Here is a 25,926-nt window from a genome sequence, read left to right as displayed (position 1 = left end):
TTTTTTTTCTTTTTTAGTCATTTTACCAAACTTTTTTTTTGAAAAAGATTTATCAAAAATTATTGCATAGATCTTCAGCATTACCAAAAGTATTCAGAGTATCGCTGTTATTTGTGTAATTTTTTGTGGAGTTTGTATCTCTTTTAGATAACTAATTTCTTCTCAGAATTATTGTCGGTTCAAATTTCAAATTAAGATAAAAGTATTGTTACTTTTTTGGACATTTTAGCTGAAAATCAGCTGAAAAGTTCAAAGTTCGAAAACTGATAAAAATGGGTCGCACGTAGCAAACGAATTGTTGCATAAAAATGTTAATTTTTTTTTTGTAAAAAATCATTTTTTTATACACGCATTAGGTCAACAGTAGTTTGGCTTGATTAAACATGCGACAAACAGAAATTCAAATTTTTTCAGTTCAGAATCATCGCTACAGTTTTTACAAGTTTTTAGCCATCTGTTCAAACGACGAGATTTTTACATTTATTGCCGCAAATTTTTCACTAAGCTAAGTCTTCGTCATAATGAAAACATGCTATATCAAGGATAAAATTTGAGATTCGTTTCCACATGATCTTCATTTCAGCGCAGAACGTCTTGTGCATAATGGCATACACGAAAGGGTTCGAGACTGTGTTCAGCAACGAAAGCATGTACGCCACAATGTAGATGTCGGACATTGTCGAACTCTTAGACAAGGTCGGAATTGCGTGAAAGAGAAGCTGAAAAAAAAACGAGATTTCACAACTCACATCAAAATTTAACTTGACTAGTAGTGAAACAAAAAGTAAGCTCGGAGAAAATAGAATAAAATCGAAAACCAACAAGGCTGCCCGTATCATGGCGAAGCCCTGAAGGTTCCGACTGCCTTTTGAGGTCTATGGAGCATTAATAACATGCAAAATTTCAATGTAATATAAAAAATAAAAATAAAATTTTTGGAAAAAATTTGAGGTTTTATGTAAAAACATCCCCCCAAACGTCATATTAAGTACAAGTGATAAATTTTGCGGCTATTAACAAATCAATTATGGCAATAAAGCATCCTTGAACCAATTTGGAACGATTTCTAAGACGGATTAAATCTCGCTTACGCGTTAATAGCGCGAAATTTATCGCGCGTTAATTGTTAAATTGGCCAAAATGGCAATCTTTAAACCCCCATAACTTTACGAAAAATGATCACAGGTGAAATCTCTTTTCAAATTCAAGCTCAGGACAACAATACCTTTCGAATGATATAAAAAAATTCCGTCAAAAATGGCTAGTTAAAAAGTCGAAATTAGTCTGAAGAAAAAAAAAACCCACCCCGAGCACAAATATTCCGTTTCTTTCGTACCGAAAGTCGGAACAATAATATCATTCAAGCGTTGCCGTTGCGGAAACATTAAAAGCAGATGCGGATGCAAAAACGAAGAACTGACATCGTAACATTTATCATCAATTATGTTGTTATTTGTAGGCAATAGTATATACTTTTTTCTGGTTGTTCGTATAAAAATTGTTTTATTCATGGGAAATTGACCGTCTCGTCTTCGAATGGTTCTGGTCTAGCAATCGGTAAAAATCATTGCAAGTCGGAGGTCACAAAAAACTTGTTGGCTGTCATGTTGCACTGCTTTCATTGGGCTAAGTTTCGGCCTCAATTTGCAAGAAAAAATAAACATAAATTGGGTCGCTAAATTGGTGTGGGTCAATAGATACCTATGAAAAAACATTTGTTGATCTAAGATGGCTTCTGTTGTCGTGAAGTGTCGATTTAATTGTTTTATCGTTAATTTATCTTACTGTTCCACGCAGTGTTTGCGCTTATTGGTTGAGATCACTAATACTGGCTTAAATTGGCCGTTGTTATAGTAAGTCGATATACTCTGCTTGAGTTTTGTCGCCGATGATATAGGCAACTTGGTAGCTGATCAGTTTGTGATATATGCTCTCGCGGCAAGCAGAATCATTGAAGTTTGTTTCAATTTTTCGTCACAGAGAGTATTGGAACCTGATTTAAACTACATTTTATTATTGGATAAATTAGATATTTTACCAATGTAAAGTATTTAATATTAACCAATCATAATCCATCCAACTAACAACCCACTTATTTGTAAGTGCTGAAATTACTTGTAATTTCAACACCAGAGATATTTGAATTTAACTTAGAAATTAGTTGCCTCTCCAAGAGAACTTCAGCAATCGCAATAAGCCAGTATACTCTAGATCTATTGAGCCTAGCAGAGACTAGTTAAACACCCTGAGACTAGTAGATATAAGAGTAGGACTAGGATCGGTATTAGACTAAGAAGTTGCACGAATCTATCCGGCCGAAAATAAGATAGCGTGACGAGCAGTCGGTGTACCCTATCCGAAATTACTCTATGAGTTAACTACCATACACATTAACTCATCTGGTGAGACCATAAGTCTCGAATAAGACCTTAATAGCTTAGAACTAACCAAAAATAGATTAGAAATTAGACAAAACATTTTCAAAATGTTATACGATAATAACTTAATTGAAATGTCTCTACGACTCAATAGATCAGAGCCGATATTTCGCACAATACTAGAACTACCTGGTATTGGAAGAAGACCTCGAACAAGAGACGATATACGACAAAGTAGAAACTTACCATTTAGTTTTATGGTTGTACGGCAAAAGCCAACACAAACTTTTATATTTAGAATCTTATTAGCAACGAATTTAGATTTTCATTTGCAAACATAAAATTTTGAAGTAAATCTTCATGATCATTTCAGGCGCTAAACAAAATTATTGATGTACAATAACGATTGATAAAAAGTTCTCAGATCGTTTTCTTAATTCTGCAGTATTATATAAAACATATTTGAAAAATATTTACTGAAATAAAAATAAAAATTAGTAGCATGACAATAATTGTTAGTAATCATGAATCATCCTGTTGTTCCAGCTTCATCACCTAAACATAACAGCAATCATAAACTCACTAATATCATTAAAAAACTAAATCTTTTTTTAAATATATTTAAACAATTTTAAACTTAAATTCACTTAATTTTAAATATCAGATCATCAAGGCTTATCCTTGGATCTTAATAAACTTTCTATTTCACTGATTTTAAAATCTGATCATCAAGGCCTTTCCTTGGATCGAAAAGAACAATTTTGTTCTCCCTCGCCCACTTAGAAAGTGTCTAACGACTTCAAACGTCGATTCACTATCCAACTTTTTCAAAAGACCCAGGACTAATAGAAATTTTTCATAAAACTAACCATTCAAATTAAGATAAACAGTGAAGAGTTTCGGTCATTCATCCTTCACTTGAACCCTCCTCTTAACAAACCCAGGATAGATCTTAGACTTAGTAAGTTTAAAATAGTATCTAACGAACTACTAGCGTTCTAATTATACCTGAACCTTGTGGATTGATTACTATTCTCCAACCCTTGAACACAATCACTACCCCTAAGTAGGATTATGTAAGTTAACACCTTAACTTAGACTAGCCACGAGAAAGTAGAAAAATCATTCTTCGGAATCGATATACTTTTCTCTCCAACCTTGAACAAAAAGACCCAGGTTAAGCTAACCAAAAAATCGTAAGGACTAACAGTCTAAGAAAATAGAAATAACTAATAAACTTCTTGCATCCCTCATCCTAAACCTAATGCCATTCAAAAATTTAGGAAACAAACAAACAATCTGTTTACACAACTGTGAAATAGATTTAAAAAACGATCTTGTAATCACCCCACATACACAAACAGTTGGATACATTCGAACAAAACGACAAACAATAAAAAGGAAAATTATAAACAAACAAAGACAAATCACACGAAAAAGATTTTCGAGAAATAGAAACGCATTTTCTGAATCAGAAGCCAACAGTTTAGACGAACTATACAAACTAAAAGAATTAATAGATAAAAATTGTCCCATCCTTGATCAATTATATTTTTCCGACTCAGAAACAACTTCAAATTCATCAAAAAGAGGAAAAAGAAGAATAAAAAAGCAATACAAAAACACAAACCAGTACACTTGTATAATTGGAATCAACCAACTAGACACATCGATAGCTATATATTAACAGTCATAAAACGAACAAATGAGCCACACTCAAAGTGACGACAGTCCAGATGACGAAGCAGTTTTTCCCTTTCTTATAGATTCACTCGATGATAGAGGACAACATGATTTTTGCAAGAACTTATTCGTAAATTTATTTGAACCAGGAATCAGCCCATGCAAAGCAGAATTCCCAGATGTAAAAATCTAAAGACAAATTATTGAACATTATTTAAAAGACATATGTAATCTAACACAACAATATGGAATCTACACCATAGAATATAGCACATCAAATACAGCCCACCGTAAATATGTAATTCAAACAGACCATATTGAATTGGAATTTTCAAAAGTATTCATAGAATATATCAAAAGCATACAATATCATAATTCACAAAGAGCTAACTCCATATTCACTAACGAAATTTTTGCAACTATATATAGTTATATTTCTATATTAGAAAAAAACAGAAGTTCAAAGTATATCACCAACTGAAACATCCAAACATACAAAAGTACAAAATGAAATCACAATATTTTCGACATTTCTACATATAATCCGTGAAAATTTCACTAAGGAAGATGTTTCACAAAACACTAAACATGGTTTATAATAGATTATTTCACCCACAATTTAGATTTAATTTCACAAGCAAGAAAAATTTTCGACCTCGAAATCCCAATGATGACACTGCCCTTTCAGAACAATCAGATTACGTTTGGGACCCTGAATGGTCTCATTATGCATTTCTAAATATCCCACAAGCTATCTCAAGTCAAGCAATAAGTACAATATCTTATCATAAAGATTACGTAAAAGTAGTACCATTAACCATTGATGCAACACCATTAAATTATAATACATTTTTACCTGATACACGAAATAACAGTTTAAATTCGACGGTCATCCATAATGAAAATCTCAATGGAACCAGAAATCTTACGCAACAAGACATTCAAACACCATCACACTTCATTAACGAGGAAATCGTCCAAACAACAACAACAACTACACAACAAAGTATTTCACCAATACACCCCAATCTGACAACACCAAGAAATACAAATACATCACTAACACAGGTAACCTTACAATCAACCGTTAAACCCTCGGTTGCTCCAAAATATTCACATATGGACTATCAGACGTATAGACCGATGACAATACCGTCAAAAACACGAAAACCGTTCACAAGAAATACTTTTGCAGAACACAATTATAATTATGCTCACAAACCAAGAACAAACCAACCCCCCCGAAAAAAAACACAAAATTTAAACCATGTATGTTCCCATCATTGGAATCTCCCAAAAACATCGACCAATTCAGTAAAATTTCCAGAAAATCCACAACCTACACAGGATTATAGTAAAAATTACCCATTCTTTCAACAAAATAAAAATAAACAACATACCCCATATAATACAAACTATTTATCATCTGAAGAAGATGATTATCACCAACCAGATATTTTTGCACCATACACTAAAGAATATCGCACACAAAGACCACGACAAACTCAACCATCCCAGAATATGAAAATTTACCCACAAAACCCAATAGATATACAAAACCCACAACAAACGCATATAAAAAATCCATTTAATACACAACCTTTCCAACCAATACAATCACAAAACCCAATGTTAATGCATTCTTATTAATCAACTCAAATGCAAAATGAAATACCGCTTCCATATTACCTTCAACAACACGAAATAACGAAAAATCAACTTTCAAATTTTTCACAAACGCCAAATGCCGCAGAATCACTACAAATGACAATGAATCCATACCTCATGGGTGAATCATCAATAACATCCAATAAACCACTGATGGTATTCACAGGAACAGACCCTGAATATTCTGTAGAAGATTATCTAAATGCAGTAACAGCAAACTTAATTTTAAATATAGGACCTGAACCAATTAATACGCCACTACATCAAAATTGGATACATAGACGCACAGCGTTAATACAAACAACATTAGACGGCTCAGCTCAAAAATGGTTTTCAGTATTACCCATAGAAATAAAATCAGACTGGAAAAGATTCACACAAGAATTTTCAAAAATCTTTGACTCTGAAAGAAATAAACAACACCAAATAGTTTTATGTAATGAAATACGTAGACTACCAAATGAAACAATTAAACAATTAGCAGTACATATCGAAACACTAGTTCGAAAAGCATATTCACTTAATACACATGACTATAAAAACAAAAAAATTACAGAAATTTTAATGATGACCTTAACACCTCAATTAAGGAAAATAGCTATAAAAAAGAGAGCATCTCATCCTTCCTCAATTCGAGAACGAGACTTAGGTTTTCGAAAATTAGTAGATAAACTAGAACAAGCCGAAATCACAATGAAACTCGAAGAAACAGAAAATCTAAAACTACAATACGTTAATCGGATTGAAACTAATACTACACATATAAATAACGTACAAGAACCAGATACAGAACTGATTGAAAAAATCACTGAAATACTAAACATCTATGAAAAAAACGCAAATTTTAAAGGCAAACCATCTTTCAAAAAATGGTGTAATTTTTGCCGACGATACGGACACAGTATTTCCGAATGTAGACGAAATTAACAAGACAGTCAGAATAAACCTCAAAAGCTCAAAGAACCAAATAAATCGTTCTATCAATACATGAAAAAAGACCAAAATCTACCAAACAAAAATATATATAGTAAAAAACAGTTCAGTAAACCACTCTCAAATTACACAAGAAACCAATCACCATATAACTCAAGTTATAGAGGCAGATCACCCGAACGAGGAAATACACGAAATTCCTCACAAAACAGATATAATCAATCGAATAGCCAAAATAACCAAAATAAATATTCACGATCAAATTCCAATACAACACAATTTTTTTCCGGATCCAGTTCCCAATCAAACACAAGGAATAGACACTATTCCAACAATCAATCACGAAATTCATCGTACAATAGAAATAGAAACTATTCACATAATAGAAATAGAAGTTATTCAAATAATCGAAATCAGAATTATCCAAATAATAGATCAAGGAATAATTCATATAATAGATCAAATTATCACAGATCAAATGATAATTACCAAAATAGATCACAAAATAATTCACAAAATCGAAATTCAAGTTACAATAATCGATACAGAAATTATTCCCAGTCACCACATAGGAATAATAACCGTTACCCTGACTCTAGACAACGATACAGAAGTAGCACACCAAAACATCAAAGACACATTAATCAAGTGCAAACAAATGAAGAAACAACTTCAGACCCTCCAGGTATTGATGACACAGAAAATCACGAAATACAACTAAATCATATACATTGTGAATCATCAGATACAGAAAGTGATACAGAAAATACCATCTCAGTAAATATGATAACAGTCGAAAACGACTATGAACCTATCATATATGAGCAACCTTTCACTTCACATATATATGAAAATCAATTGGAACTCCTCCACAATTACTATATTGGACCCATTGATAATACACAAACTCCATAAGAAGTAAACGAAATTAACACGGTATTTAAACCCGATAAAAAATACGAAACACAATGCTCAAACACAAAACATATTTATCAAAATATACAAAAAGAACAACCGAGAGAAAAAATTTGGACAATTCCATTTCTCTTAGAAAGCCCAAAAAATAAAGAATTTTAACCACCAGATCTTGAAATCGATTTTTTAATTGACTCAGGAGCAGAATCAAATATAATTAATATTCCCACATGGAATGAAATCAAAACATTACAACCAAATTTAACACCTTTTGAAACCTCTAGTAAATTAGCAACAGCACAAGGCTCACCATTAGTAAATTATGGAAAAATCCAATTATTTTTTCTCCCCACGAGAACAATGGAACAAAGCAAAATTTTAAACAAACCATTTAAACAAATATTTCATATTACGGATATTAAGCACAATGTCATTGGCATACCATTTATCTCTAAATATATACCAACAATCAACATCTTAAATAGTAAGATACAAATAAAAGATAAATATACAAAAACAAAAAATACAGCCCTAACATTCTTCCAAAGAGTAAACAAGCAACCACCATTTTTCTCAAAAATTTACCCCATTTACAATCAACAACGGAAACAGCTGAAACCACTATCAGGAAATATATATAATTTTTCAATAAAACAAGTCCACCAATATAACAAAAGCCAAAATAAACAACAACTTTTCATGTCAGACTTTGAATTTAAACCAATTCACAAATTTTTCAAAATTAGGATCTCATCCATAAAATATTCAAAAAACACGAATTCCGACATCATTTCACTACACGTGTATAACAATACACCATATTAAGTAACATTACTTTTAGGATTTTTAGGATATTGTGAAACAAATGCTGCAATATCACCCATTAAGGAAGTAGCCTACCGCGTTAATAATATACTCAAACTATTAGATATTTGCCGATCAACAATTCTTGACGAAGAATTATCCATAAATAATATAATAAGTAACGAAAAAAGAAGCACAGATTACTTCACAAAAACACCATATTTTAAACCAACATTCAATATAACAAATTACGCAAAAGAGCAACAAACATTTTTAACAATGTTTAATTTTGAACATTCACAAATTACACAAATTGAATTTGATAAGTTAGCAAAACAACTGTTAAAATATTCATCAGTTTATGCAACATCAAAAGATTACGTTGGAAAAATTAGTTCATCACTACACCTTCCGTTAAAACCTGACGCAGTTTTCAAAAAACAAAGAGCAAGTAAAGTACCGATACACTTACATGACAAGGTAAATAGATTACTTGACATTTTAGAACAATGCGAAATAATCTCACCAGTAAATAAAGAAGAACAACCAAAAGGAAACACCTTCATTAATCCTGTTATCATCCTAGCAAAAGGTGAATCACTAAAAACAGTTTTAGACGCTAGATACCTCAATTCACTAATTGACGAATCAGAATGCAATTGGCCTATTGAACCAATACAAGTTATATTAACAAAAATAAAGGTAAATATTTCACAACCGCCGATATAAATAGTGCTTATAATCAAATGCCACTAGATGAACAATCACGACGTTTAACGCCATTTGTTATTGGAAATCAACAATATGAATTTAACCGCTTATTCTATGGAATATCCATAGGACCAGCAGCTTTTTCAGCTTTTATGAGTAAAATTTTTAGACCACTAATACTCAAGAGAAATGCAATCACATATTTAGACGATGTTTTTATGCAATCACAAACCAAAGACGAAATGTTTACAGTTTTAGAAAAATATCATGAAATACTTCAGAACGAAAATCTGAAAGCAGCCCCCGATAAATCACACTTCTTTCTAACACGCGTTAAGTTTTTGGGACACAATATTGAACAAAACACAATCACTCCTTTAAAATTACGCATTGATGCTATTCAAAAACTTCAGCCACCAACAAATAAAAAGAAAATCCAAGAATTTCTTGGAATGTTAAATTTCTTAAGTAAATATGTTTACAAAATGCAACTATACTTAAAACCCTTCTATAGTATCCTCAGACAACAAAATAATTTTGAATGGACCACTGAACATCAAACACGATTTGAAGAAATTAAAAAACTTTTAACTGAACAAATTTCTAATACAATTCCAGATCCAAATCAACCATTCTATGCAATGTGCGATGCTTCAAATTTTGTCATCGGAGCAGCATTGCTACAATCACAAAGTGGAACAAATAAATTGAACCTTATATCAGCAAATTCACGATTATTCACTCAGGTAGAGCTACGACTCTCAACTCTAATGAGAGAATGCACAGCTATAATTTATACACTTAAAGAATATGAATTTTTGATACTTGGATCAAAACACCAGACAGTTTTATTCACAGATCATAAACCCATTATTTTTCTTTTTACACAAAAGTCAAATCCAAATCATAGAGTTTATAAATTTCAACTAATCCTAATGAAATTTCCAAACTTACATATAGTTTGGACAGCAGTAAAAAACCTTGCTTTACCAGATTTATTAAGTAGAAATACGCCACCTGAACTACTTACACGAAAAACCACAGTTGAAATACCACCGCAAAAGATGAAACATCACCCCGACTAGAATGCAAATATGCAGTATATACTGATATTGATCAATCACAGATAAATAACCTACAACATTTTCCACTCTACTTAGATTGCCAGAATAATCACTACGAAGTTGACTTACTAGGCACATCAACTTTTAAACCAATTCCATACTCACAATGGATAAAAAATAACACTCAACAAAAAAGAATAAAACAATACTCGCATAAAATAAGAAAACTTAACTGATAAAATAAATTTATCAGGACCACAAACAAAGAATTTAAAATACACAATCAACCAAGTTTTTGACCTTCATGACCACTTGACACAATTCCTTTATCAAAACTAGAAATTGAAAATACTTTTCTTCCCCCTACAGAAAAAATTACACTTGAACTTTTAAAACAATATCAAAAACTTTGACCAGTGATTAGACAAGTAAAATCATGGCACAAATATAAAACTAAGCCCGTAAAAGCAGATACCACAATTTTAGGAAATAAAACACTCCTCCGATATTTCCGAAAAATTAACAACACAGCAATTAATGAAAATACAGATCTTTTAGAATATGAATTAAATGATTCTATGGTTACTTGTCTTCCTTTAGGTATGATATTAATAGCTTTTAATATCTCACATACACAAAATACTAAAGGACACTCCGGATCAGAAAAAACATTCTCAAACTTTACCCAAAATTTTTATTTCCCTAATGCACCAATTTGGATAAAAGTATTATGCAATGATTGTATAATATGTCAATTGAACAAACCTTATCCAAATTAATAACAAATAGCACAAAAACAAGATTTTAAAGGAAAAAGTTTATATTTTAACCACATTTGATACAAAAGGAACAATTTCACCATCCTCTGAAAGAAACTCCTATATTATGGTCATTGTTGACGCATTCACACATTATGTAGCACTCAATCCAGTACCACATTGTAATGCTTATTATGCTTACACAACACTTTATGAACATTGGATAGCTAAATTTGGACTACCCGAAATCTTAGTTACAGACAACGGTACAGAATTCATAAATAAAGAAATCATCACACTATGCCACTTATACAACATCAAACATAAATCACGTACATCTCATGCACCTTGGACAAACGTTTTAGTCAAAGGTATGAACCGCTCACTACAAGAATAACTTAGATGTATCATAAATGGAAATGATACAAAGTACACAGAATGGTCAGCAGATGTAAAGTTATTTCCCTTAGCATACAATTCACAAATCACGACAACTTTAGGAATGTCACCATACGAAATGGTGTTTAATCAAAAGCCACGTAAACCAATTATGTTTACAGCAAATTCCCATAAAAATGCACAAGGTTATTGCCAACCAAATAAAGACTCAATTTGTTATAACCTACCTTTACACACACATGATGAAGATCATTTTCATCACCCACAAATTCTAAAATTAGCCTCCGGCACACACACCGAATGCATTTTAAATAGAGATAAAAAACAAAATGAAATTTATCAAAAAGTAACAAAGAAATTGTTACAAAGGCAAAATATTAACGACCAAATCAATTCACGCTTTACACCAGCCACAGATTTAAAAATTGGAACATTTGTTTTAATACCTAACTTTTTTACACAAAAAGCAATATCTAAACAATTACAACCCCTTCGAAAAGGACCATATCAAATCCTTGTAAAACCCACTGACGTAACGTACAAACTCACAGATTCAACCAAAAAAGAAATTGTTCAACCTATTGCCCTACTACCCGAAAGAATACGCGCTACGCGAATTAACTCAATTATAGTCTTTCACAGGTTTGAAAATTATTCAAAATCATTCAGAAAAACAAATAGATGAACAACGCAACGTTCATCATAAAGATCAAATTCAAAAACAAACCATATCTCAAAACAATACAAAAACGCCAGACCCAAAAATACCTCAAAAGGAAAAAAAATAGAAAAATGATAGAAAAAATTCTACCACAAGAACAAGTAGAAAAATCAGAAAATAGAGAATCATCACGACTCAGAAATCAACCACTTGAAAATTGTAAAACATTCATTCCACAATCTAAAATTTTAAAGAAAGTTGAATTTCAAAAACAACTTTAATTTTAAAATAAATAATCTTTGCACCTCTGGATCATTTTGAACTTTCGTTTTTCAAAATTACATGCTGACAAACACACAAAAATTTTAGTTCAGATTCAGCCAATAGGATTCACTTAATTCCGTCACCTTCAATATCTCTAACACCAACCTATTAGCCGAAAGACATTAAACTCCAGGCATATCTATTACTATAAATTTACAACCTCCAGGTCAAAAATAGGCAACTCGCTAAAACTTGACAACTAAAATAAACACCACCATAATATTACAAACCTCCCCTATCTAATAACGCAAAGATCAACAATATTTTCCCAACTCAGACCTCAAAAACCCTCCAACCAAAAATAACAAATTAGCCTAAAGTTAAAAAGACCATTATCTTTTAGCCTAAAGTACAAATATTTCAAAAAATACCCCAGATCACCCGACAAATAAACATAAAGTAAATAGGACCTCCCAAACACCATAAAATTAGCCCCCAACAATTTTTCACAAAACTCAACCTACTTGTCAAAAAACCAATAAATAACCCGGCCACACTTGAATCTCGCCTCAAACAACAAAAAATATTCGACAAAGAAATCATTTCTTAAATGCTCTTCTCTCGATCAGTCAATATCTTTAAAAATACAATTTTCACTCTTTTCGTAAACTTTTTTATACTATTCAAACTTTTATTCATATTTCTATTTGATACTTTTGAAGCTTTTATAATCATTTTAATAATTTTTTGCAACATTTTTTTAAGTTTCTACTCCCTATTTGAAATATATCTCCAACTTTCCCAAATCATAGATCATATTCACAGGTACGATAATCCAAAGTCTGTTTAAATGATACGAACAATTTTTAGTAGAACAGATATTTTTTTTACTATTTGTAATTTTCATCAAATTTTTATCATCCCTCATATTGACAATGTGCAAATGTGTAAAAAAGGCAATAGTCACATTCGCCTTAGCAACAATCCTTTTAATTCTTTTCATTGAAGAATACTACATTAAACATAAATCTTCCCATTAGAAAAAATCAATAGAACACTTTCAAAAATTGCTAACCAACATTCACAAAATCAGTCTTCACCGACATCATCCCAAGAAAATCCAGCAATACCCACAACTACCCAAAACCCCCAAACATCCACACGGATTTCTTTTCAAGATAATCCATACACTTTTGAAGAACGACACGCTCGCTTATCCGAACCATTAGAACCAGTTCAGCGACAGGCACCCCTAAGTGAACCAACATATAATTTGTACCCCACATTACCACAAGAATTAAGCAGAATAAGGAACATTAGTCAAAATCAAAATATAATCGAAATAAATAGACAAATTATACATCCACGACGAAACAGAAGTTTTCAAACCCCCAGAGTTCATTTTGATATACCTAATTCACCAACACCAACTACTTAAGAAAACCCAAATAGTACATTACCAGAAACTCCCCCACTCTTATCACAACGTAGCACCTCAAGTATACCCTCAGATTACTTAGGTTCAACACCCACATCTGAGCAAATACGTGAAAATCCCTTTAACCCCCCCAATTCTAACGCACGACTACCATATTGGACAACGCAGTCATATACACAAGGTGAACCAAACTTAGTAAACGACCCAATAGATTTTTCTACGGATACAACACTATCATCACTACCAAAAACACTATCACTACCATCAACACCATCATTAAGGCAAATCTCACCGACGCTATTCCCTTTAAATTTTCCTAACAACCTCGACGCTAGATATCGAGAACAATCATCAACAAATATGCCTTTACGATTAGATTGGAACACATTCGTAGCACCTCCCGCATTATTTGGACAACATCAGTAGAGTAACCGACTCCACAGTTGGGCACTCAATAGACTACAATATAGACAAGATATTCACGAAGATATTCGTGACCGCAATATTCAAATACTTCAACAAAATTGTCTCCAATTAAAATTCGAAATCACGATCAAAGTTAATAATACTGTTCAACATCCCTACCCATTAAATCCACCAAATATAACAGCTCAATTGCTACCACCACCGTTTATAACAACTGAAGTAATATATAAATACGACAGATATACCAAAAACACAATTGGTTACATCACATTTTATAACCCATACTCAGGATTATCATACACATGTATATTCTAAAAATACTAACGTTTCAACACATCTTTTTTTCCAATATTTTCCGACCAAAACACAAATCCTTATCCTCGCACAGGACCCCAAGATATAATAGTAACACACTACGATTGTGAGGAAAACGAACAAAAAACACTACATAATTATGCAATAAATCAAGTATCACAATGCGAAACAGAACCACAAGCTATTGAAACTACAAATGTAATAGCAACATTATATTCAAAAGCCCGAGCAACAACTGTCATAGGATATAAATTTACAGCAACATTTTCCGAAAAGAAAGTACATTGTTCACAAGTTTCAAACGGAAATAAAAACCGACTTGACCACGAATCGTTTTACCAAAGTAACATAGAACGACTTTTACACCTAAAACCCGGTGATTGTAAAAACGAATTACTCAGACTAAACCTAACAAGAAATAAAAACACAAACAGAAAATTAGTAAATTTTCAAGTCTTTGCCGATTCTGTACATCAAGCAGAACTCGAACGATATCAAGGACATATAAGATTAGACGAAAAAAATCCATACAACGGCGCACATGGAAGATTAACTTATGACATACACGATAAACATTGGATACCACACATTGGAATAAATGACCCCTCAAACTGCAAAGCAGACACAAAAATAAAGGATATCAACAAATTATGTTTTTTGATTGGAAAATACAACTCGAAAAAATACAACTCACACGAGATTTATCTGATAACACAATGATCTATCAAGGAATTAGATTACCTTGCAAAAATGATCAAGGTTATTGTGACCCTAGAACAAGGACCCAAGCAACAATTGTTTGGTTTCCCGAAGATACATGCACAACATTTCAAGTAGCAAAAATACACGCTCGAATGATAAAATTTCATCAAAAATATTTTATAGAATCAATCCCATACGAACACGTAAACCCATCACGCAAACAAAGTAAAGATTTTAGAAATATTCATGATATAGAAAATAAATTAACACGTTTTCAAATCTATCAAGAAACAGAATTTGCATGTAAATACAGAAATCCACTTTATAAAACACAATACTCTGAAATACTTGTCGAATACGAAAACGGTTTCGATATGACCACTGGAAAAATAAAATTTGATCCTTATGCCACAAGTCACCCTAGAAATTAAGGAACATCATACATACCAGTTAACTTTCAAAAAAGCACAGGTCAACCTGGTGGAAAACTAAAACCACATGACAGTAGAAGTACACGTTTACAAGAATTATCACGAATGAATAGCACCTATTTTGGTAATATTCATTAGGATATCCACTTAGATATGAAGTTAGACTACACAATTAGTCGAATTTTTCAAGAAATGTCGCTCTCCGAATTAGAAACACTTCATCAACTATGCGAATTAGAAAGAACACAAATTCTGCAATCACTCGCATTAGCAGTACTCAAAATACCCTACGCAGGATAATTTTATCAGGAAAGAGATCAAATTTTCTAGACTACGAAGGAAATACTTTATGGTTTTATACCTGCACCAAAAAAGTATCACCATTATATGTTTTCAAAGATAAACGTTGTTATAAAAGAATCCCTATATTCTATGAAAATAAAGTACATTTTGTAGACACACTTTCAAGACGAACATATTTTTGAGATACCGCAGTCCCATGTGGATCAAAAAATAGCCACAATGTAGTACAATTACATCCCGATGAAGATAAACACTACCTCCTTACACCATACCCTACATTAATGCAATCACTCAAAAAGTTTTAACCCGAAAGCATCAGAGCCATTGCTCGTAACCCAAATATTGATTTACAATCAATTGGAATATATTCTAAATCAGACATCCAGCATCACATTAGAACACAACAATTTCAAGAATTATTAACACAAACAGACACATAACAAAGACAATCAATTGACCAGAATTTAAGAAAACTTGCCGAAACCGCAGGATTTGCAGACATTTATACACAAGACTACAGCGGATATTTTAAAGATATCAAAGACTACATATATTTAAACGGTGAAAAATACAGACCACAAGATATTTCACCTAAAAAATTTTTCAGTTTTTTCACCCTAAAAAACGAAATTCTAGCTTTTCTAGGATGGCCCTATTACATCTTAGAAAAATTAACTATCTTATACGCAATGTTTAACTTTATAGGATTTTCTTTTCTCACTGTTAAAAGGAATCTATAACACATGAGCTATACATACACAAGTAAACAGACAAGCAAGTGTAGCACGTATACTATTTGCAGGATTTTTTGGAATTTTTTCATCATCAATAAACAAAATACTTTTAGATGCACAAATAAAAGAATATAATACAAAAATATCCACGAGACCAAACACATACAATGAAGTACATAATAATGTAGATACAACAGCTCCAGCACCACAGATACCAACCCTACCACAAAACCATCCATTATCATTAGTTCCCCGTAATTTTCGAAACTTAGCAATTACACATAATCCAAATTTTGGACCAAATACAACACAAAGTCCCATCCAACACATAATACCACATCATTCACAAAATGATAATACATACGAATAAATTATAGAACAAACTCATACCACCACTTTTCAGTCTCAAAATAATCATTTTTTTAGCCCACGATGAGCCGAAAACTTGGATCCCTCCATCGCTCAAATTCCCACCCAGCCAACCTCCAAACTCCATTTCCAATAATACCACTTTTTGCTTTCCCACCACCTGATTTTCCGATTATTAAAATATCATCAAGCACGAAATCTGATACTAACTCAGATATTTCAGTTTTATACACTATCTCACAATTAAATAACCCTAATGTAGAAACCCCTGACGAATTTGCAGACTCCGAACCATCTCCATCAAATGATAATCAGACCAACTCCTCAGTTTTTTCAAAACCCCTTTTCAACCAATCCCATCGAATCATTCACTCCCATCAGTTTCCACTCCTTCCTATGCTTCCCAAGTAACCCCAGCCTATTCTCCACTTCATTCCGACAGATCATATAATAATTCTCCAGATAACCCCCAAATTTCCCAGGAACTCGATAATTTTATTACCTTACAGCAACAATTAATACACCCTAACACCCTCACAATACATCAACTATCATCCACAATAGAATCCTCAAACCCACCTACTCCTACACCCTCCCCAGCTTACAAAGCATCATTCACACAATCATCCACATCCACCGATACACCTAGTAGCACTCACCGAGCTTATCGCACTTTCAAACGAAAATTCCCAAATCACCCATTCCCGACCAAACCCGGAACAGCCTGCGAATATTTTAATCACCCGCAACACACTAACACAAAAAATTTTCTTGCAATCACTTTACCCTCATTTCCACAATATACGTTAAACACACCTAACGATAATAATGACACACGTAGTTTTGTAGATGAACATGTTTTAATGCCAACACTTCATTGGACAGCTTATTATCATTTTACTAACCCCCTTTGCCTACCACTAACTAATACTCATGGCGACATAGAGAGAAACAAAGACATGTTATTTAGACTCACCACAACACTAACACCTCGAAAATTTACTTACGTAGGATATAAGAAATTACTAAAAACACTCACTCCGCGCTAACGAGTATGCAATAGAATACTACGATCATAATATCATCCGACCTAATCAAGACCAATTTTTAGATGAAGACCGCTTCGCTAACCCACAACTAACAGAAAAATTTTTCATCAAAACATCATACGTATTCACACTTAATATTTTTGATAGAAAGTATGATCACATCATTTCAGAATCACTAGCCGATATTCAAGCTTACGAAAGTTTCCACGACAAATTTCAGTTATTTTCACTAACCTTTCACTTTCTCTCACCACAAGAACGCGATTTGCACTGTTCTCACGATATTATGTTACGCACTAAACAAACCCACACATAAACTTACTATCGTTTTATACAAAATCATTTTGATTTGCACACCCCATCAAGACAACCTCACCATAGTTTTCAGTTCCTTAACTCAAAGTAAACGTCATCATTTTTCCTTAATTTTACATACTGTATAAAAGATACTAACCTCCACGGCATCCTCCGCAATTATGACCCAGTTACCCAAATGTATATATTTTTTCCCATTACGAAGACCCTCAATGCAGAAGAATCCAGAGCCTTCCTTATCCCGCATGAATTCATCCAGCCTATTGAAATACCCATTTTAGAATTCATTCACAATGCTAAATATAATCATAAAATATATAACCTCATTCAAAACACACCTTACGAGTTTGCAGTAGGCACCGAAGAACTAAAAAGTATTAAAGCACTTCAATTGCTTTTGCCACTGCTACAAACTAAAAACATCATACGCATACTAGCAAAATTACTAACAACAACAGATATGATACACGACATCTTCCCCCACGGCTTTTTCCCAGAAGATTAAGGTAAGTATAATTTGAAATATTCTTAACTAATAAATTTCAATTAGTACTAACCATTTTTTATCAATGTTTGATTAATATTTCTAGTCTTCACACCACGATCACCTAGAAAACAGAAAAGAAAAATAAAAATACAGTTGGTTAAATTATCTAAAATTCAATAAATTCTTGCACTAAATAATGTAGTAAAATTCATACCAAATGTAGTAATTTCATTTATAAATTATTTCCCCGTGAAGCAGTAAAATTAAATACAATGAAAATTTATAATTTTAAAATTTCCCCAAAACGCAGTAAAAATCAAACTCTATGCAATAAATTGATAAAATGAGCAAGCAGTACTAACCTTTTCAATCTTTTCATTCAATCGCACAAAAATTTTTTCCACACTCGCACAGCTCGCCCACGAAGAATTGTTTAAATAATTATTTTAAGTTTCAAGTTTTCACACTCAACAACTCTAACAAACGATAACAAGTTTCCAACTTTCCTTTAACCCGGTTGGAAAGGAAATATTTACTAAACCAAACTAACCAACGCAGCTTACTAAACACCACAATTCATAAAATAACAGCATGACTAACAAAAGAAAACTAACGGTACCCAAACCGGATTAACCCAGTTTAAAACTGGATAATTTATTATTTTGAAGACTATTATAAAGTCTAAGAAAGAAATAATAAAACACAAAAAAGTCGCAAGGCAAACCCATACCAAAAACAATTCGTTTTTTGAAAAAAAGGACACAACCAAAGTAACATAAGAAAGACCAACATAAACCCATTATAAAACGTTATCACAAAACAGGACCTCTCAAAGAAACAGCATGCAATCATACTCCCACTCCTGGCCTAACCCACCAGAGACGACGTCCTGAGCATGCTCTATAGCCGGCCTAACCCACCGCGCTACATCCACGCTTTGTGACCACACTTCTATTTTTAATAAGAGGTACTCAAGGGTGAGTAACTCTTCAAAATAACCGAAATAATACAAAACGCTTTTGTGAAAACAACTAACTAAATTCATGATTAAAAAACTGAACTAACTAAATTTTATAAAATGTAAATTATACTTTGCAGTATATAGATCACACAACACAACAAAGACGAACATCCAGAGACTAGATGATCCTATCACACTCGCACAGAGAATGGCTAAACACAACCGACATGCCGTCCACAATCACGACTCAAAGAATTTAGAGTACGACTTGACTTCGCAGAAAAGGACTTCACTGAACTAGACCAATGACCACCTCGATGCTCAAGTATACGTACAGATCCGAGTTACAAGGCATCCCTTCCACACACGATCTTTACGCCATTCCTAGACGAGGTTGCACACAAAACAAGTTCTCTACATAATATAGAAAAACCCGTCATAGCAAACCATCTTGAAATCAGATTGATTTCATTGGGGATCACAGTCGTTGTCGAATTACGACATAATAAGTTCCTGTCCCATAATTCCAGCGTCCTGAAACTTCTTTAACCAAGAGGAACCGGACAAGAAAATGATGTTCATCAAATACAAAGTTCATCATCCATCCTTCAAATTGCAGAAAGATAATTCTAAAAAACTCTGTAAAATCCGGATGGGTGGAACCTGATTTAAACTACATTTTATTATTGGATAATTTAGATATTTTACCACTGTAAAGTATTTAATATTAACCAATCATAATCCATCCAACTAACAACCCACTTATTTGTAAGTGCTGAAATTACTTGTAATTTCAGCACCAGAGAGATTTGAATTTAACTTAGAAACTTCAGCAGTCGCAATAAGCCATTATACTCTAGATCTATTGAGCCTAGCAGAGACTAGATAAACACCCTGAGACTAGTAGATATAAGAGTAAGACTAGGATCGGTATTAGACTAAGAAGTTGCTTGAATCTATCCGGCCGAAAATAAGATAGCGTGACGAGCAGACGGTGTACCCTATCCGAAATTACTCTATGAGTTAACTCCATACACATTAACTCAGTATACAACTTAGATGAGTAAACAGCTTTTCGTCACAGAGACCAAATTTTTAAATTGAGCAAAGCTCGATTAGTTTTCTTCGAATGTTGTAGCTGCGGTGTTCTGTTATAATCAAACGATGAGGCGTCGAATGCGGCAAAACTATTCGGAAAAATTGTTGCCTGACATGTTACCGGAACTTTTACGTTACAGCGTCGAACGCTTATTTTTCTGGCAAAGAAGAAGAATTGACACATTTTCTTTTTTTGGTCGCTTCCCTGCATGACTCGAAAAATGACGTTGTTTGCATTGTGACTCTCGATTGCGGCGTTTATAATTGGGGTGAAGACTGGTGAAGACTATTTCGGTCGCGCAAAGTCACAACATAACCATTTTGAGTCGCAATGGTCGCATCATACCTTTTTTTTGGGTCGCCCAAAGTCGCAGCATATCTTGTTTGGGTCGCGGAAAGTCGTGCGAATTACTTTGGTCACAAAAAGTCGCAAAATACCCATTTTGAGTCACAATGGTGGCAGCATACCTGACTTGAACGCAATGGTCGCAACAAACTCATTTTGAGTCGGGCTGGTCGCAACCCCTATCGACCCGGGCCGTTGAACGCATACCTGACTTGAACGCAATGGTCGCAACAAACTCATTTTGAGTCGGGCTGGTCGCAACCCCTATCGACCCGGGCCGTTGAACGAATTTTTGGTGACCGGTCTGGCCTTAATGAACTGGTTGAAATCAAGAGCACTCTATCGAAAGTTTTGTCTTTTGAATCTTACAAACAAGTGTTTTTTAGATTTTTTTTAAAGCGTTCGAGTACAATTCCGAAGCCATACGCATGAGTGGGGCTGATTTTCTAACAAGTCTGGCTTAAACTTTTGTAGACTGGTCCAGAAGATTGTCGAAAACATAGATTTATTGATCATCGAAAACTGAGTGTACTTTGCTTCAAAAATTAAGCAGTTCAATTTGTAGAACTCTAGCTGGATAGTTTCCCGCTTTTTTGATCTTCTACTTGGCCAGTAATTTATTTTTACAATGATTGATAGTTTCCCGCTTTTTTGATCTTCTACTTGGCCAGTAATTTATTTTTACAATGATTGAAGTTGATGAAACTGCCGCTGACCTGTTTTTGAAGCAAATTTCTGTTGAGTTGAGTAATGCGTTAATAGGCTAGCCACCTTTTCAAATTTTTTTCTGGGATAAAAGTCTACTACTCAATAGTGGAGATCTCACCATACCTCGTTTTAAGCTAGTCTGAGTTTAAGTTAACCCAATTCGTTTTAATCCTAATCTTATTTCAATTTTTTAACTTGATGGCGCAGTCAGAAGCATTTATGGATCTACCAAAAACTACTTTCACCGTAACTAAAAAAATGACCTTCTCGTCTTAAAATGGTTCTGGTTTAGCAATCGGTTAAAATCATTGCAAGTCGGAGGTCACAAAAATCTTGTTGGCTGTCTTGTTGCACTGCTTTCATTGGGCTAAGGTTCGGCCTCAATTTGCAATAAAAAATAAATATAAATTGGGTCGCTAAATTGGTGTGGGTCAATATATACCTATGAATAAACATTTGTTGATCTAAGATGGCTTCTGTTGTCGTGAAGTGTCAATTTTATTGTTTTATCGTTAATTTATCTTACTGTTCCACGCAGTGTTTGCGCTTATTGGTTGAGATCAATAATACTGGCTTAAATTGGCCGTTGTTATGGTAAGTCGATATACTCTGCTTGAGTCTTGTCGCCGATGATATAGGCACTTGGTAGCTGATCAGTTTGTGATATATGCTCTCGCGGCAAGCAGAATCATTGAAATTTGTTTCAATTTTTCGTCACAGAGAGTATACAACTTAGATGAGTAAACTGCTTTTCGTCACAGAGACCAAATTTTTCAATTGGGCAAAGCTCGATTAGTTTTCTTCGAATGTTGTAGCTGCGGTGTTCTTTTATAATCAAACGATGCGGCGTCGAATGCGACAAAACTATTCGGAAAAATTGTTGCCTGACATGTTACCGGAACTTTTACGTTACAGCGTCGAATGCTTATTTTTCTGGCAAGGAAGAAGAATTGACACGTTTTCTTTTTTTGGTCGCTTCCCTGCATGACTCGAAAAATGACGTTGTTTGCATTGTGATTCTCGATTGCGGCGTTTATTATTGGGTTGAAGACTGGTGAAGACTATTTCGGTCGCGCAAAGTCACAACACAACCAATTTGAGTCGCAATGGTCGCATCATACCTTTTTTTGGGTCGCCCAAAGTCGCAGCATATCTTGTTTGGGTCCGGGAAAGTCGTGCGAATTACTTTCGTCACAAAAAGTCGCAAAATACACATTTTGAGTCACAATGGTGGCAGCATACCTGACTTGAACGCAATGGTCGCAATAAACTCATTTTGAGTCGGGCTGGTCGCAACCCCTATCCCAGACCGCGACCCGGGCCGTTGAACGTATTTTTGGTGACCGGTCTGGCCTTGATGAACTGGTCGAAATCAAGAGCACTCTATCAAAAGTTTTGTCTTTTGAATCTAACAATCAAGTGTTTTTCAGATTTTATTTTAAAGCGTTCGAGTACAATTCTGAAGCCATACACATGAGTGGGGCTGATTTTCTAACAAGTCTGGCTTAAACCTTTGTAGACTGGTCCAGAAGATTTTCGAAAACATAGATTTATTGATCATCGAAAACTGAGAGTACTTTGCTTCAAAAATTAAGCAGTTCAATTTGTAGAACTCTAGCTGGATATTTTCCCGCTTTTTTGATCTTCTACTTGGCCAGTGATTTATTTTTACAATGATTGAAGTTGATGAAATTGCCGCTGACCTGTTTGTGAAGCAAATTTCTGTTGAGTTGAGTAATGCGTTGATAGGCTGGCCACCTTTTCAAATTTTTTTCTGGGATAAAAGTCTACTACTCGATAGTGGAGATCTCACCAGACCTCGTTTTAAGCTAGTCTGAGTTTAAGTTTACCCAATTCGTTTTAATCCTAATCTTATTTCAATTTTTTAACTTGATGGCGCAGTCAGCAGGATTTTGGGATCTACTAAAAACTACGTTCACCATAACTACAAATTTGACCTGCGAGAGATACAATTTTTTTGGGCGAAGACAGAAAGATCACGAGTCACTAGAGAAATTCCACGAAACTCTATCAGATTTGGCAAAAATATTGTAAACTGGGCAAATTTGAGGTAGAACTAGTTGGAGATATTTTTATCACAAATATGCGAAACGTCGAGATTCAAAAAAAACTGTGCATCGAGTATTTGATCCCAGAAAACGTGTTAGCATATGTACTCGTTCATGAAAAAGGCGCAAAGGTACCTCAACTTGATTTTTCTTGTATATAACCCGGTACAAAAACCCCAATATTTTAAAAATGAACCAACTCTCAATATTGTAGAAATTATAAATACCGAAATTGCGGCCAACAGTTCAAGAAAGGGCACCTTACTTCATGTCCTGCTATAGATAGGAACTGTAACACGTGTGGCCGCAAAGGCCATTTCGCCAAACATTGCAGAAGCGCAGCCAGAATATAAACTAATATAGTTGATCAAAAAACCAGAACAAGAAAATCACAGGACTAAAAAATCTTCTCGGAATTGATATACTACCAAATTTGGGAATTGAGGTACTACAGAAGCAGCCACCGCCCACAGAATTAGACGTACGGAAAATCCCGGTCAAACTACCCATCGGGATAGAGGTCAACCAGATAAAATTTGAAACAGACAAACAACCCTGCCAACACTAAGATACACCACTTCAACGTGAGTTCAAATTGTATATATCAAGGCCGATTTTACCGACCTCCTAAAAAGAATCGGTAGATCGAAAAATTTCATCGTGAACACCTATTTTAATGAACCCATAAAATCGATACAGGTGAAAAGGAAACGCATACCAATCCACCTACTTGCTAAAGTGAAATTATGCATCGACTAGCTACTTAGAGATGGACATATTAAAAAATTGTCCCGATGCTCGGAAGATTGTTTTATCTCCCCTATCGTCATCAGAGCAAAAAGGACGGATCAATCAAACTGGCTTTAAACTCAAAACCACTCAACAAACAGATATTTCGTAACAGATATCAAACGCCTAATCTGTTCGAATGAATCGGTAACGTCGCGGTAAAAATTAGTGGATACGACGAAAACAAAATTAAGTTTTCATCATTTGACCTAAAATATGCATACAGCCAGATATCATTATCGAAAAAAGCCAGTAACCAATGCAGTTTTATATCGTGGGGGGAGACGTCACAGGCTCATATCGCTTTAAAACTGGATTGTACGGACTAGGTGATAAGCCTAATGAATTTCAACCTATTATGGACCAGCTGACGGAAAAATTACCTAATACACACTGTTATCTAGATGAAATTTTAATGACTACCGTAGTCAGCATTGAAGAGCATCGCAAATTGGTTATTAACGTCGTTTTGAAAACTTTGGACGACGAAGGATTAGCCATAAAATGGTAAAAGTGTACGTTTATGACACATAACATAGAGTGTCTGGGATTTAAAATCAACGAGATGGGGACCACTCCATTAATACACAAATCAGACGCAATCAGAATTTTGAAAGAACCACGTTCCATTAAGGACATAAGATTGATAATGGGATCAATTAATCAATTCAATAAATTCGTCCCAAAATTAGCATCACTATCAGCACCTTTTAGAGAACTAATGCAAAAAAACTATTTAATTGGTCTGAGGTACACGTTGAGGCGTTCGAAAAAATCGAGAAAAAAATCTGCAATACTGTGACAAATCACCATTTTGACGTTAATCTAAATACAAGAGTAAAATGCGATGCATCACACTTGTCGAGTAAAACTATGGGGGAATTTGGAAGACCGTAGCGTTGGCGAGTAGATTCCCTTATATAGCCGAACTGAAATACAGCACGAATGAACTTGAACTGTTGGGCTTAGTGTGGGCGTTAGACCATTTTAAGAACTACTTGTTGGGTAAACAGTTCTCTATTTTAACCGATCATAAAGCCCTAATAGGAGCCCTAGAAGATGATACTGATACTAAGATGGCCCAATCCCGTCTCACCCATTGGGCGGATAAACTGCTACCATTTGATGTTACCGTTGAGCATCTTCTG

At 34.0% G+C, this 25,926-nt stretch overlaps 1 protein-coding gene across 1 annotated transcript in view; it reads right to left on the bottom strand.

Moving 5' to 3' along the window:
- Window positions 1–362: 362 nt before the first annotated feature.
- Window positions 363–25,926, bottom strand: part of LOC134839974 (uncharacterized) — a 79,829-nt gene continuing 54,265 nt past the window's right edge. The window contains exon 5 of the mRNA XM_063855605.1: window positions 363–719. Coding sequence (XP_063711675.1) covers window positions 501–719 — 219 coding nt within the window. The 3' untranslated portion in view covers window positions 363–500. The remainder of the gene's footprint in view (window positions 720–25,926) is intronic.

The sequence above is a fragment of the Symsagittifera roscoffensis genome, chromosome 1 (assembly GCF_963678635.1).
Source record: "Symsagittifera roscoffensis chromosome 1, txSymRosc1.1, whole genome shotgun sequence".
In the NCBI taxonomy this organism is placed as follows: domain Eukaryota; kingdom Metazoa; phylum Xenacoelomorpha; order Acoela; family Convolutidae; genus Symsagittifera; species Symsagittifera roscoffensis.
Note: the sequence above shows the minus strand (reverse complement) of the source record. Positions and strands in the feature narration are given on the sequence as shown.